Source organism: Rhinatrema bivittatum, chromosome 3 (genome assembly GCF_901001135.1).
Source record: "Rhinatrema bivittatum chromosome 3, aRhiBiv1.1, whole genome shotgun sequence".
Classification (NCBI taxonomy): domain Eukaryota; kingdom Metazoa; phylum Chordata; class Amphibia; order Gymnophiona; family Rhinatrematidae; genus Rhinatrema; species Rhinatrema bivittatum.
The window spans coordinates 214,110,490-214,127,260 of record NC_042617.1 but is presented as its reverse complement, the minus strand read 5'-3'; the positions used below and the strand labels follow the sequence as shown (position 1 = coordinate 214,127,260).

The 16,771-nt window shown below is 43.6% G+C and overlaps 1 protein-coding gene across 1 annotated transcript in view; it reads right to left on the bottom strand.

Annotated features, from left to right (window-relative positions):
- LOC115088727 (E3 ubiquitin-protein ligase TRIM39-like) overlaps nucleotides 1-16,771 on the bottom strand; it is a 100,190-nt gene that overhangs the window by 57,085 nt on the left and 26,334 nt on the right. Inside the window, exons 3-4 of the mRNA XM_029596969.1 lie at nucleotides 6,717-6,947; nucleotides 2,120-2,142 (exon numbers count right to left, since the gene is read on the bottom strand). Coding sequence (XP_029452829.1) covers nucleotides 2,120-2,142; nucleotides 6,717-6,947 — 254 coding nt within the window. The remainder of the gene's footprint in view (nucleotides 1-2,119; nucleotides 2,143-6,716; nucleotides 6,948-16,771) is intronic.

Sequence of the window (16,771 nt, the reverse complement as noted above, 5' to 3'; positions counted from 1 at the left end):
CTGGATTCGCCCGTTTGGCTGCCTGTCTTGACCCTTGGATTGTTTTGCTGGATTCCGCTGCTAACCACCTGCCTCAACCCTGGACTGATATCTGGAACCACCTGTCTGCTGCTGACTGCTAACCCAGACTGGTACTGAGATCTGCCTCCTGACGACGAGAGCCTGGGATGTCTTCTCTCAGGTAGGGCCTTACTCATCTCGGCTCGAGGGTCCACTGTCGTAATAAGGTTATTATAATACGTTGTCATACAAAATGATGAAAAGAGAAGATTGATGTGGGTGCACTGGGCCCAATTGCAGGCATGACTTTGATAAAAAGCAGTGAAGAAGTAGTGGAACACTTTTTGACATGTCACACAAGAAGTTGTTATTCTTGTTTTATTTTTTATTTTCTGACCTATAGCATTGACAGATGAGATGTTAGAGTACTCACTCGGTGTTAGCTGTTATGGATGCGATTCCACCAGATAGTTGGTTGTAGGTATAGGCACTGAGGCAGAAAGAGCAGGCCCTCGAGGAGCGAGTACCTGTTTCCTGAATGGCACCTGAAAATAGAACAAAGGGCCCCCGAGGAGCAGGTACCCAAGTTAGTAGTAAAACCCTGAAGTGCAGAAGGAGAGCTTCCCGCAGGCAGCAGGGAAGCAGCAGAGAAGCGCAGACAGGAATAGTACTTGACCATTCGAGCCTTTGTTCTATTTTCAATGAGCTAGCAATCTTGAGAAGTAGATATACCTGGATTTGCGTGACGTCAGATGAGGGAACGCCCTCGAGGTTCGCGCCACTGGGCGTACTTAGACATGGGTTGCGCGCGCACCCTAGCAGATACCTGGGAGGAACAATGGCGTACGGCTGCACCATAGCCATTCCGGGGACGCCAGAGAAGTCGGCTTGACGACGCTGTGGTAGCCATTTTGCCCAGGTAAGCGGGAGGAGCTGAGATAGGGGTGCAACAAGCGGGGCGAAGCCGTCGAAGACTGACGGACGCAACAGTTACCTAGAAGTGCTATACAAGCTGAAAAGTTACCAGGCCACAGTATTATAGAGATATGTTTAGAAACACACCAAGGTCATTTAGTACTGTAGCTTAGTTGCAGGTCTATAGATAGTATTTACATGCAGGGCGAGAGTGAATTTACAGATAACCATTTAGATGAATTGTTTATAATAAAAGCCCAATCATAGAAATATTTTGATATTTGTGTAACCCAGTTATTGGTTTAGGAATTGGAGATATGAAGAAGTGTAAATTCTATATAACTAGCCGTTAAGCCCGTAACAATGGGCTACATTTAAAACAATTTTTTTGGTCCATTTCCTGCCCACTCATTCCCCTTCCCACTCCCTCCCCCTCATTCTCCCTCCCTCCCTCTCACCTCCCCTCTCTAGTCTCCCTCCCTCTCACCTCCCCCCTCCCCTCCCTCTCCCCTCCCCTCACTCTCCCCCTCCCCTCCCCTCACCCTCTCCTCCCTCCCCTCCCCTCTCTCCTCCCTCCCCTCACCTCACTCTCTCCTCCCTCCCCCTCCCTTCAGTCACTTCCCCTCTCTCAATCCCCTCCCTTTCAGCTCATCCACAACCCGCAGACGGAAGATCTCCGGGGAGGGGGGTCCCTCCCTCCCTCCCTCATGCGCGCCGCCACCACTGCTCCTCCCAGCGCCATTTTGTTTTCAGGCACGCTCCGTTCTGACCGACATACTCGCCCGTGCATGTGCGGTAGAGCTGCTCTCTACTGCGCATTTGCGGGCCGTCGGTCAGAGCCCATTTATAAGGTAGATACCTTATCATCAGTAAAATCATTAGAGTTTTCTACTGGTGTCTTGTGTGGCACTCTGTCTCTCTCTCTCCATAAATTAGCATTTAATACAAAATAAGTTCTTCTCCACAGCTGTTGGCTCTAAGCATTTATTGAACTATAAGAAAATCAATGCGAAACCCCAAGAATCTAAAGACAGCATTACATATATGGTCTAATATGCATTTCACAGAACCCTTTCTATGGGGGGAGGGGGTATTTGAAAGTCTCTATCATATGACTCCTCTGTAATGAAAAAAAAAATCTTCCATAGTAAGATATAAGGACTGCTATTTTATACAGCGTAAGTGAAAACTGGAATAGTCATACCTGCTTAGGGTATCCTTTACATCCTAAAGGGAAAAATAGATAGGAAATAGTTATGTTACACAGGTCAGAGATCAACCATTATACACTCAACAACATCTCACACATACCTCTGTGCAATCACAATACAATCCATTTATTGTGAAAAAAAACATTATCTAATGTACCTAGATTATGCTTTCTGTATCACAAACAGTCTAGATCCTTAGCCATCTCAGCACATAGAAACCAAACCTATTTTTTGATAACTACAATTTAAAGGCTTGCTTTTTATAGTGTTACGTATATACTGTGGATTAATAAATAGGTTTGAATTGTCATAAGGTTCACAGGTAAATGCCATCCCACATGTAGCACTCACTTATATAAAGGATAACAGGTATTTTTTAACTTTTATAAGCTCTAATATGCTTTCATTTTTTTTTTACTGCAGTCCAAGGAATTTAGCCTTTTTATAGATACAGAGTTAAATTTGAAATTTCACATTACAAAAAAATTAAAAGAGGGTTTTTCGAAACTAATGATGTTAAGACATTTGAGACCTCTACTCTCCCAAGAGAATTTCAGATCCATACTGCAAGCTATGTTATTCACGGGAATTGATAAGAACATAAGACATTGCCTTGCTGGGTCAGACCAAGGGTCAATCAAGCCCAGCATCCTGTTTCCAACAGAGGCCAAAACCAGGCCACAAGAACCTGTCAATTACCCAAACACTAAGAAGATCCCATGCTACTGATGCAATTAATAGCAGTGGCTATTCCCTAAGTAAAATTGATTAATAGCCATTAATGGACTTCTCCTCCAAGAACTTATCCAAACCTTTTTTGAACCCAGCTACACTAGCTGCACTAACCACATCCTCTGGCAACAAATTCCAGAGCTTTATTGTGCGTTGAGTGAAAAAGAATTTTCTCCGATTAGTCTTAAATGTGCTACTTGCTAACTTCATGGAATGCCCCCTAGTCCTTCTATTATTCGAAAGTGAAAATAACCGAGAAGATCAGGGGAGTGATACTTTGGATATATCTGAGTTGTTAGAGATGACTATAGATGTAGAAATTAAAGAAAGGAAGTCTGTTAGTTTCATTTGCTTTTATTACAGATCGAAATAATGTATTAAAATTATTTCTAAGAAATAGGTCAGCCTTGTTTCATGGAGCACAAATTTTGATTTTTCCGGATGTTGTGAAATTAACGCAAATTCGTAGAAAAGAATTTCTGACAATAAGAGAGAGGGTCCTAAGTTTAGGGACCCGATATGTCTTAAAGTACCCTAGTAAATGTTGCGCTAAATATATGAACAATAATTATGTGTTTTTTGAACCTGACCAGCTCAGGGATTTTCTGATTGGTCACTCACATAGTACCCCCAGAGAGGGATCAACATGAATGTTGTAAGCTGTTAGGTACCTATCGGTTACTTATTATAGATATTATGTTCTAGATCGCTCTAAGTTACTATTGCCACCAATTTCTTATATTTAGATACATAAACTCATTGGGACAGATTTAATAACATGCGCACGGGCATAGATTTGTTTGCGCAATCCGCGTGCATGTTATAAAATCCAGGGTCGGCGCGCGCAGGGGGGTGCACAATTGTGCAACCTGCATGCGCCGAGCCGAGCAGCCTGCCTCCATTCCCTCCGCCTCCCCCCACCTTCCCCTCCCTTCCCCTATCTAACCCACCCCCCAGCCCTACCTAAATCCCCCTCCTAACCGCTATCGAAGAAGTTACGCCTGCCTCCGTAACTTGCGTGCGCCTGCTCTCCAACCCCTGGCATGGCGGCTGTGCCGGAGGCCTTGGTCCCGCCACTGGCATGCCCCCGGGCAGGTGCCCCGCCCACGGCCCCGCCCCCGGAACGCCCCCTTTTGCAAGCCCCGGGACTTACGAGTGTCCCAGGGCTTGCGCGAGCTGCCGAGCCTATGCAAGATAGGCTCGGCACGCACAGGGGCAGCTTGGGGCAGGCTTTCGGGGGTTACGCGCGTATCTTACACGCGTACCCCTTTGAAAATCTGCCCCATTGTATTTAAGGTATATTGTTTGATTTACTCAGGTGAAACATTTTCTTTTTTGGGCATATGTATTGCGTTCTAATGAGAAATTATTCCATGTAATAATGTGAAATTTGAAAATTTAAAATTAAAAAAATAAAAAAAAACCAAAGAAGGTAATTGTAATAGGGGAGGGGACCAGGGTGGGGACACGCATTAAAGCACTATCTTGGTTTGATGCATCTCCCATTAACTTTCCAATCCAGCCAGTGACTGAATATGGACTTCAGGGTTGCTACAGGGGTGAAGTTAGGTTGAAGAAAAAAAGTAGGTGTTAATCACTGATTTTCAGCATTATGTACCTAACTTAGGAGCCTAAATCTAGGAAAATTAATAGTAAACATAAATGTATGGTGCTAAATTTTAGGAACCTAAATTTAGGGGAATTTTCTACTGAAAATAGGAAGAAGTCTATCTTAAGTCCCTAAATTTAGGAGTTTATCTTTTCTGGAATATTAGCCACATAGTTCAAGTATCGGAAATATCTAAAAAAAAAAAATAAATCTAAGAACATGGACTGCCTACTACCCAAATCAGGTTGGATAGCATTCAATAAAAGAAACCAACAGTGGCTCATGGCCCTTGCAAAGACTCAATGGAATGGCTCAAGAACATTATGTTCCTCTAGGAAGTCCTTCATCTGCTGGAAAATCCATTTCTCAAGCAGCTTAGCCAAAGAAGGAAGGTTAGAAATAGGTTGATAAAGCAATATCTACAGAGAAGAGATAGCCAATTGTTAGGGGGTTGTTTTTTTTTGGGGGGGAGGGGGGTTAGCACTGGTCAAATGGTAGCCCTTTTTAAAACGTTCATGTAGAAATGTATTTCTAGATAGAATTTAATGCAGAGTCACTATCAGTAATTCAGTCATTACTGACATTTCTACTTAAGAACATAAGAACATAAGAAATTGCTATGCTGGGTAAGACCAAGGGTCCATCAAGCCCAGCATCCTGTTTCCAACAGAGGCCAAAAAGCAGGCCACAAGAACCTGGCAATTACCCAAACACTAAGAAGATCCCATGCTACTGATGCAATTTATAGCAGTGGCTATTCCCTAAGTAAACTTGATTAATAGCCATTAATGGACTCCTCCAAGAACTTATCCAAACCTTTTTTGAACCCAGCTACACTAACTGCACTAACCACATACTCTGGCAAAAAAATTCCAGAGCTTTATTGTGCGTTGAGTGAAAAAGAATTTTCTCCGATTAGTCTTAAATGTGCTACTTGCTAACTTCATGGAATGCCCCCTAGTCCTTCTATTATTCGAAAGTGTAAATAACCGAGTCACATATACTCGTTCAAGACCTCTCATGATCTTAAAGACCTCTATCATATCCCCCCTCAGCCATCTCTTCTCCAAGCTGAAAAGTCCTAACCTCTTTAGTCTTTCCTCATAGGGGAGTTGTTCCATTCCCCTTATCATTTTGGTAGCCCTTCTCTACCTTCTCCATCGCAATTATATCTTTTTTGAGATGCGGCGACCAGAATTGTACACAGTATTCAAGGTGCGGTCTCACCATGGAGCGATATAGAGGCATTATGACATTTTCCATTCTATTAATCATTCCCTTCCTAATAATTCCTAACATTCTATTTGCTTTTTTGACTGCTGCAGCACACTGAGCCGACGATGTTAAAGTATTATCCACTATGATGGATCTTTTTCCTGGGTGGTAGCTCCTAATATGGAACTTAACATCGTGAAACTACAGCAAGGGTTATTTTTCCCTCTATGCAAGACCTTGCACTTGTCCATATTAAATTTCATCTGCCATTTGGATGCCCAATCTTCCAGTCTTTCAAGGTCCTCCTGTAATATATCACAGTCTGCTTGTGATTTAACTACTCTGAATAATTTTGTATTGTCTGCAAATTTGATAACCTCACTCATTGTATTCCTTTCCAGATCATTTATATATATATTGAAAAGCCCCGGTCCAAGTACAGATCCCTGAGGCACTCCACTGTTTACCCTTTTCCACTGAGAAAATTGACCATTTAATCTTACTCTCTGTTTCCTGTCTTTTAACCAGTTTGTAATCCACGAAAGGACATCGCCTCCTATCCCATGACTTTTTAGTTTTCGTAGAAGCCTCTCATGAGGCTTCATAGTGTCATAGATTAGTATTAAGCCCAGAGCCTATAGTCAATGTAATGGATTTCCTGGATTTATATAATACAATCTCACCTACAGTAACTTGGTTACTGACTACCGAGATCTCTTCTCTCTCTGGAAAGTTGTCATGTGTTCTACTACCATTAACCCCCAGAGCCTGCCTGCCTTTATGAATTTATTTAATCAATCAATCAATATTAACACTTATCTGGCTAAGCCAGTAGCAAATCTCCAGAATGTCCCTGTTCTGCCCATCACTTAACTGTAGCTGGATAAATAGTTATCTGGCTAGGTGGTGGCTGCTGTACGCGGCTGAATATTGAAACGTCACAACTTAGCGATAAGTTTCAAGTTATCCGGCTAAGTGACACTGGGTATCGAGCCCTGTATAATGGATTCCCCGGATTAATAATACAGTCTCACCTTCAGTAACTCAATAGCCGACTGCTGACACTTTTTCTCTATCTCTGAAATCAGTTTAATGAGGGATGACCTTTGTGCTTCTAGCTGTATCATCCTTTCCCCAGTTCTCTGTAGAAATTCCTTCTCTTCCTCTTCCAGTCTTGAAAGAAGGATCTGCTGCTCCTCATTCAGAAACTGGTGCAGTTCCTGAAATTCAGACATAATCTTCTGTTTCTTGATATCTGTCTCCCTCTAGATTAATCAAAGTAACAATATATTAGTGACACTGTATTGGTTTTATTGCACATAGCTATAGATTTAGGTCCTGAAGTGTCTGAAGACATCTCTTTTCCTACCAGTATCCTACTGAATTTTATGATATAAGATTTGTCATACTGGATCAGAACAAAAGTCCATCAAGCCCAATATCCTGTTTCTAAAAGTAGCCAAAACAGGTCATAAGTACCTGGCAGGATTACAAAAATCAATAGATTCCATGCTGCTTATACCAGGGATAAACAATGGATTTTCCTCAAGTCCACCTTAATAATGGTTTGTGGACTTTTCTTCCAAGAACTTGACCAAACTGTTTTTAAACTCAGCTACACTAACAGCTTTTACTACATCCTCCGGAAACAAATTCTAGAGTTTAATTATGCATTAAGTACAAAAATATTTTCTATTTATTTTAAATGTATTACTAATTTCATTGCATGTCCCCTAGTGTTTGTACTTTTTGAAAGAGTAAACAACCAATTCACATTTACCTGTTCTACTCCATTCATTATTTTATAGACTTCTATCATATTTCCCCTCAGCTGTATCTTCTCCAAGCTGAAGAACCCTAACCTCTTTAGCCTTTCCTCATAGAGGAATAGTTCCATCCCTTTTATCATTTTGGAAGTCCTTCTTTATACTTTTTCTAATTCCGCCATATCTTTTTTATATAAGAACATACAAAATTGCCATAATGGGTCAGACCAAGGATCAATCAAGACCAGCATCTTGTTTCCAACAGTGGCCAATCTAGAATACAAGTACATGGCAAGTACCCAAAGAGTAAATAAATCCCATGCTACTAATTTCAATAATAAGTAGTGGCTATTCCCTAAGTCAACTTGTTAATAGCAGTTTATGGACTTCTCATCCAGGAACTAATCCACACCTTTTTTTAAATCCAATTATGCAAACTGCCTTGAATTATCAGGAATGCTGCTAACCTGGTAAAAATGTTGCTAGCAGTAATTTTGTTATGGGTTTGACAATTCTTGGTTTTGATTATTAATATTAGTACTCTTAACATAAGGCTTGGGAGTAACCTACACGGACCCGCAGTTACTTCCTTTAACAGAAACTTGGGGGGTAACCTGCACGGAGCAGCAGTTACTACCATAAGAAATGTGAGGGCAAACTGGATGGACCATTTGGTCTTTTTCTGCTATAATTACTATATGAACCACATCCTCTGGCAATGAATTAAAGGGCCTATTTCTGCACCGGTGTGAAAAATAATTTTCTACGATTTGTTTTAAATGTGCTACTTTCAAACGTCATGGAATGCTAGTCTTTGTTAGGGATGTGCATTCGTCCAGGATGAATTAGGGGAGCCCGAAACCCAAATGAGTTTTTCCCAAAATTTCAGGAAAAATTCGTTTTCAGGTTTAGTGCACACTAACAGGATTAGCGCGCGCTAACGTAAAAATGTTTTAGTGTGCACTAATCCGAAATTCGCGTCCCCCCGAATTTAAAAGACTCGAACCGCGGGAAATACAAAATTTCCTGTGGCGGGCCGAAAACGAAGCTCGAACCAAAAGGTTCGGGCTTCGCACATCTCTAGTCTTTGTATTATCTGACAGAATAAATAACCTATCCCCATTTACCCATTCTCATGATTTTACAGACCTCTATCATATCCTCCCTCAGCTTTCTCTTCTCGAAGCTGAACACCCAACCTCTTTAGCTAATTCAAAGGTTATCTGGCTAGGAAAGTTAGCCAGATTAACATATCTGGCTAATTTTGCCAGGATATTCAGTGGCATGGCTGCGCAGTTCCATCCCCTTTATTATTTTGGTCGCCCTTCTCTATATCTTTTTTGAGATGTAGCAACCAGAATTGCACACAGTACTCAAGGTAAGGTCTCACCATGCAGTGATACAGAGGTATTGTTACATTTTCTATTTTATTCACCATCCCCTTCCTAACAAGTCCTACCATTGTTTGCTTTTTTGACTGCCGCAGCACACTGAACCGACGATTTCAATGTATTTTCCACTAAGATGCCTAGATCTTTTTCCTGTGTGTAACTCCTAATATGGTACCCAACATCATATAACTACTGTGTGGCTTACATTTCCCTATGTGCATCACCTTGCACTTGTCCACATTAAACGTCATCTGCTATTTAGATGCCCCAGTATTCCAAGCTCACAAGGTCTTCAATCAATTTATCACAATCCACTTCTGGCTCAACAACTCTGAATAATTTTGTATCATTTACAAATTTGATCACTTCACTCACTGTTCCTTTTTCCAGATATTTTATAAGTATAATAAAAAGCATCAGATACAGTACAGATCTCTGAGGCACTGCACTATTTACCTCTCTCTACTGAGAAAACTGACTATTTAATCCTACTTTCTGCCTCCTGTCTTTTAATCAGTTAGCAGTCCACTAAAGGACAATGTCTCCTATCGCATGACTTTTTAATTTTCTTAGGAGTCTCTCATGGGGGACTTTGTCAAATGCCTTCCAAAAATCCAAGCGCACAATCTACCGGCTCACCTTTATCCACGTTTATTAAGCCATTCAAAAATATTTAGCAGATTTGTGAGGCAAGACTTACCTTTTATAATTCCATTCTGGATTTGTCCCACTAAACCATATGTTCTGTGATTTGTTCTTTAAAGGTTTCCACAATTTTTCCTGGCACTGAAGTCAGGTTCATTGATCTACAGTTTCTCAGAATACCCCAGAGCCCTTTTTAAGTAATAGAGTTACACCGGCCATCCTCCATGTACAATGATGATTTTACTGATAGGTTACAAATGACTAGTAATATATCTGAAATTTCATTTTTTAGTTCTTTCAGAACTCCGAGGTGTATACCATCTGGCCTGGATGATTTGCTACTGTTCAGTTTTTCAGTCTGCATCTTCCAGGTTCACTCTGCATCTTTCAGTCTGCATCTTCCAGGTTCACTCTGATTTGGTTCAGTTCACCTGAATCACCACCCTTGAAAACCGTCTCCTGAATGAGTATCTCCCCGACATATTCATCAGTAAACACCAAAGCAAATAATTTATTTAGTCTTTCCACAATGGCATTATCTTCCCTAAATTCCCCTTTAATCCCTCTATCATCTAACTAGCTATAAAAAGCAACTTCCTCACAGGCTTCCTGCTTTGGATAGATTTTAAAAGGTTTTATTATGAGTTTTTGCCTCTATGGCCAGCTTCCTTTCAAATTCTTTCTTAGCCTGTCTTATCAAAGTTTTACATTTAAGTTGCTGATGCTTATGCTTTTTACTTATTTTCTTCAGATGGATCCTTCTTCCAATTTTCGAAAGAAGTTATTTTAGAAACATAGAAATATGATGGCAGAAAAAGACCATATGGCCCATCCAGTCTGTCTATCTGTCCAATTAATTTAGCATTATAAATCTCATCACTTCTTTAGAGATACCCTGTATTTATCCCATGCTTTCTTGAATTCAGATACTGTTTTTGTCTCCACCACCTCTGCTGGGAGGCTGTTCCATGCATCCACCACCCTCTCTGTAAAGAAATATTTCCAAAGATTACTCCTGAATCTATCCCCTTTCACCCTCATGACCCCTCGTTTTAGAGCCTGCTTTACATTGAAAAAGGCTTACCTCCTGTGCATGGTAACCTTTGAATGTCTCTTTCATATCTTCCCTATTTCACCTTTCCTCTAGGGTAGGGGTGGACAAACTTTTTTTTTTAAAACACGGCCATGTTACTGGTGCCTATCAGAGCCGGGGGCTCCATGAGCGGGGAGAAGGGGTTACAGAGGCAATTATACCCTAGAGGAACAAAGCAGCAACCATACCGATAAAACAATAATTCAAAACAGAAGAGAATAACATCAAATAGTTAAAAACTCATACAAATGTTCCAAACACCCAGAAAATATTTCAAAACAAGCAATTCAAATACCCAATAATTGAAACTAGTAAGGACTTTAAAAAATTCTCTGCTCTCCATACCTGAAACTTTTAATTTCCAGATGCCCTCAGATTGTCCTAGATAAAAGGCAGAAAGGAAGGGGGGGTTGTTTGCACACACATGTGCTCTCTTTCTCTCACCCATACTCATACACATGATCTCCCTCACCCACGTAGACATGTTCTCTCTCACATGCACGCACTCTCACTGGCTCCCTCCCACACACATACCACCAGGCAAGCTCCCATTCACACACACACACGTGCGCAAGTTCCCATACACACACAGTCAGGCTCCCATTCATTTTCACATACACAGATCCCAGACAGGCTCCTATTCATTTTCACATACATATACAGACGCAAAGGCAGGCTCCCATTCATTCTCTCACACACACACACAGACCTCCAGGCAGGCTCACATTTATTCTCACACACATTCCCCCACCAGGCAGACTCCCATTCATTTATACATACACCCAGGCTGTTACACTCCGTGGCCACAGATGGCTGCGGCCGCCATTGCTCACCTCTTTTTTTACAACTCTGGCTCCGTTGGGCAAACTCACGGCTTCGGCCAGCTACCACCGGCCTTCTGGCCTCCGTTCCCGGGCCTATCCAAGCAGCATGGAAGCTCCCAACCGCCATCTTATCCATGGGGTTCCTTAGGCGCGAGCTTCCTGACCGGCTTTAACCACGTCATGGTGGGAACTTCGGGGGCGTCCCCACCAGATGACGTCACTCTGCTCTAGTATTTAATCCGGCCTGCCCAGACAGCTGGTGACTTGGCAACGAGTTCACTTAATGTTGTTCCAGCTTCTACACTGTTTGTTCCAGTATCGCTTCCGTGGTGTGAGACTGCTGGGTACCCGCTACTAGGGGGCCTCTCTTGTCTCTTGGCTATCCGCTCCTCAGAGGGCCTGTCACCCAGTTTCCAGCCTGCCTTCTCCTAAGGCCTTCTACGGGACTTCTGCTTACTTCCTGTCGCTGTGAGTACTATTTCTGGATCACTGCTTGACTGCTACATGGGAACCCTCGCCGGTGTACCCCGCTCTGCGGTCCATTACCGTGAGGACTCACATCCGGGTTCCCCTCTGCTCTGCGGATCCCTACCACCAAGGAACCTCCTTGCTACCTCTACTACTGATTCAGTGTGTTACAGTGACTGTATCTTGTGGCACCCCCGCTCCTCGGGTACTGCCGCTTCCACCTTTGACTCTCTTCTCTAGCAAGACTGACGTCAGCAGGTTGCTGCCTTTCCGTGGCCCACCTCCAGGGGGTCACCCTCTATATCTCCACCTCTAAAGTCTGCTGTATTTCCATCCCACAACCGAGGCTCCGCCTCCTGACAGTGAGGCCCCGTGAGGCTCCTCCCCCGTGGATGATTCCACCTCTCACCTCGGCCAAAGGGTTCACTCACTTACTTATCCTAACACAGGCAGGCTACCCTCTCTTTTGCTGGCAACCTCAGAGCCTCTCTCATTCTTATGCTGATGCTATTACCACCAAACGGGCCTCAGTGGGATGGGGTGCCCCAGTGGCAGCACGAGCTTCTCTTTGTTTTTCAGCCACTGGTGGGATGAGGTCCACCGGCAGCCACAAGGACCTCCCTATGTCAGCTGTTAGCACGTGCCAATTCCGGAAGAGCCAAGAAGCTGCTCCTCTTCCTGCCCCACCGGCACACTGCTATTTTAATTGCTGATGCTGGGGCCATGGTGCTCTCCAAAATACACTAAGGGAAACATTATCACCAGCTGCTGACAAACAGGATGACATCATCAACAAAGGCCCGCAATGTCAGGCCATTGTTGATGATACCACTGCAAGGGGCCGGGATAATGGGCTAAATTCAGTGAGAGCCAGAAAAAAACACTATCGGTGGGCCAGATTTGGTCCATGGGGTGTAGTTTGCCCACCCCTGCTCTAAGGGTGTTTGGATCTTTAAGTCTATCTCCATATGCTTTAGAATGAAGACCACTGATCTCTGGACCCACTCCATCCTGTTTATATCCTTTTGAAGGTGCAGTCTCTAGAACTGTATACTGTATTCCAAATGAGGTCACAACAGGGACCTAAACAGGGGCAATATCACCTCTCTTTATCTGCTGACCATTCCTATCCTTATGCAGTCAAATATCTTTCTGGCTTTTACCGTCGCTTTATCCACCTGCTTGGTCACCTTAAGATCATCAGATACAATTACCCCCAGATCCCAGTCTTCCTTTGAGCTTGGAAGAATTTCACCTCCAATACTGTACATTTTCCTTTTTTTATTTTTGCCTCCTAAATGCATTACTCTGCATTTTTTAGCATTATATCTTAGCTGCCAGACCTTAGATCATTCCTCATGTTTTCCACTCCTTCCTGGATGTCCATTCTGTTACAGATTTTGGTAACATTGGCAAAAAGGCAAAGTGAAAGAGGTTAAAATAGCCTCTTTCATATCAGCTGTTAATCATGTTGGCAGTCGTTTGGCCTTCAACTTTTTTAATTTATGGATTCCATCTTGATTGGGCTTATAAGATGGTATTTTTTAAACAATGTCTACACTTTGGGGCAGATTTTCAAAGGGGTACGCGCGTAAGATATGCGCGGACCCCCAGAAAACCTGCCCCAAGTTCCCCCTGCGCGTGCCGAGCCCAAGCCCCGGGACGCGTGTAAGTCCTGGGGCTTTCCTGGGGGGGCGTGTCGGGGGTGTGCCGCGGCAGTGTGTCATTCGGGGCGGGGCTGTGGGCGTGGTTCTGGCCCGGGGGCGTTTCGGGGGCATGGCCAAGGCCTCCGAAACTGCTCCCAGGCCGGGGAATCGTGCGGCCGGCGCGCACGAGTTACGCCTGCCTCGGGCAGGCATAACTTGTCAAACAAATGTGGGGAGGGTTTAGATAGGGCTGGGGGGGTGGGTTAGGTAGGGGAAGGGAGGGGAAGGTGCGGGGGGGTGGAAGGAAAGTTTCCTCCGAGGCCACTCCGATTCGGAGCGGCCTCAGAGGGAACGGAGGCAGGCTGCGCGGCTCGGCGTGCGCAGGCTGCCGATTTTGCACAGCCTTGCGCGCGCCAACCCCAGATTTTAAAGTATACGCACGGCTACGCACGTATCTATTAAAATCCGGCGTACTCTTGTTTTCGCCTGGTGCGCGAACAAAAGTATGCGCAGGCGTACTTTTTAAAAATCTACCCCACATAATGGGCCGGATTTTAAAAGCCCTGCGCGCGTAAATCCGGCCGGATTTACGCACGCATGGCACTCACGTGCCGGCGGGCCTATTTTGCATAGGCCGCCGGCGCACGCATAGCCCCGGGACGCACGTAAATCCCGGGGCTTCGTAAAAGGGGCATGTCCGAGGTCAGGGGGCAGTTTGGGGCGGGACCGGGGGCGTGGCGCCAGCCCGAGGGCATGGCCGAGGCCTCCGGACCAGCCCCCGGGTTGGGTGATGGCGCGCCAGCAGGCTGCTGGCGCGCGCAGATTTACGCCTGCTTTTGGCAGGCGTAAATCTGCCAACAAAGGTGGGGGGGGTTTAGATAGGGCTGGGGGGGTGGGTTAGGTAGGGGAAGAGAGGGGAAGGTGAGGGGAGGCGGAGGAAACAGGCAGCGCGCGCCGACCCCAGATTTTATAAGATACGCGCGGCTACGTGCATATCTTATAAAATCCAGCATACTTTTGTTCGCGCCTGGTGCACGAACAAAAGTACACGTGCGCATAAATTTATAAAATCTACCCCTGTATACTCTTAACTTTTGTAGCTGCACCTTTCAGTTTTGATCTCTTGTCCTCACTTTATTAGAGTCTCCTTTTTAAAGGTTTAATGCTAGAGCCGTAGATTTACTTAAGGTCCCCTTCCAGTCTTTAAGTCCAATTTGATCATACTATGATCATTTTTGCCGAGTGGTCCACCCCCTTACCTCTCAAACCAAATCCTGCATTCCTCTAAGAATTAGATCTAAAATGTTCCCCCTCTCTTCGGTTCCTGAAACAATTGCTCCGTGAAGCAGACATTTATTCCATCCAGGAACTTGACCTCTCTAGCATATCCAGATATTAAATTTACCCAGTCAATACTGGGGTAAATGAAATTTCCCGTTATTACTGCACTGCCAAATTTATTCACGTCCCTAATTTCTCTTAGCATTTCATTGTCCGACTGATCCTTTTGGCTAGGTAGTTGGTAGAATACCCCTATCGCTATATACTCTTCCCCACCACACACTGGATTTCTACCCATAAAGATTCTATTGTGCATTTAGTCTCCTTCAATATCTTTATCCTATTGGACTCTATGCCATCCTGAACATAAAGTGCCCCTCCCCCCACCAAGTCTATCCAACCAATCATTGCAATATATACCCAGGTACAGCACTATCCCATTGGTTATCCTCCTTTCACCAGGTCTCTAAGATGCCAATTATGTCTACCTCTTCATTTAGTACTATACAGTCTAACTCTCCTTTCTTAAAGTTTCTGGTCCTGGCATACAGACATTTCAAAGTGTGTTTTTTGTTTGTATCAACTATCTGTTTTTCAGTTGACAGGGATAATTTAGAATCTTCTAACTCAGGACACATGGACTAATTTTTTTACTGGAACCCTTTCTCTCCTGTTTCATTAGTATTTTTTGAAAATACTTCCATTCGAACCATGAGCTGCTGAGCAACTGTTGGCTTTCCTCTTTGTTTAGTTTAAAAACTCCTCTATCTCCTTTTTAAAGGCTAATGCCAGCAGCCTGGATCCACCCTGGTTAAGGTAGAGCCCATCCTTTCAGAAAAGACTCCCCCTTCCCCAAAAGGTTGCCTAGGTCCTTACAAAACTAAATCCCTCTTCCCTGCACTATATCTCATTGAAACTCTAGTGTTTCAAAACTCTAGTGTTTTTCCTTTCTCTGGGGTCCTGAGCATGGAACAGGGAGCATTTCAGAGAATGCTACCCTGGAGGTTCTGGATTTTAACTTTCTACCTAAAAGCCTAAATTTGGCTTCCAGAAACTCCCTCCCAAACTGTCCAAAGTCGTTGGTGCCCACATGTACTATGACAGACAGCACCTCCCCAGCAATGAATAAAATCCAATCTAGGTGATACATGAGGACCACAATTTTCACACCAGGCAGTCAGGTTACTAAGCAATGCTCATGTCCACCAGCCACCCAGCTATCTACATTCCTAATAATCAAATCACCAACTATGATGGCCAACCTAACCCTTCCCTCCTAGGCAGCAGCCCTGGAATACTCGTCCTCATTGCGAGATGCAGTGACAAGAACTGCACACAATACTCAAAGTGAAGTCACAACATGGAGTGATACATGGGCATTATTATAATCTCTGTTTTAGTCCCAATTCCTTTCATAATAATCCATAGCATTCTATTTGCTTTTTTGGCCGCTGTCAAAAAAATGATACCTTTTCCTGGGGGGCGACTCCCAGGTTTCACCCAATCCGAAATTACAAACAAAATATTATTACATCACAAACACAGATTAACTTATCTTTTACTTCAAAGGAGTCATCTTAAAAATAAAATTTTTATCCTGCAATTTCAAAGGCTGAAATTCATTAAGACTTAAGTATCCTTGATATCAAAGAAGTGAATAGAAATATACTGATTCATAGTGTGACAGTCCTTAACCAATAAGAAGTCGTGAAACACTTTACATGGCCTATGCAACAATGAATATCCAATAGTATTAATATTTTCAGGGCATTTATGTAGTGATAGGAACAATGAAATCCATATTCATTAAACTGGGGAGAAGTCAAATTATCTGGCTATTTTTAGCTGGATATTATATCACAAATATTCAGCGGGACAACATAAGAACATAAGAACATGCCACACTGGGTCAGACCAAGGGTCCATCAAGCCCAGCATCCAGTTTCCAACAGTGGCCAATCCAGGCCACAAGAAC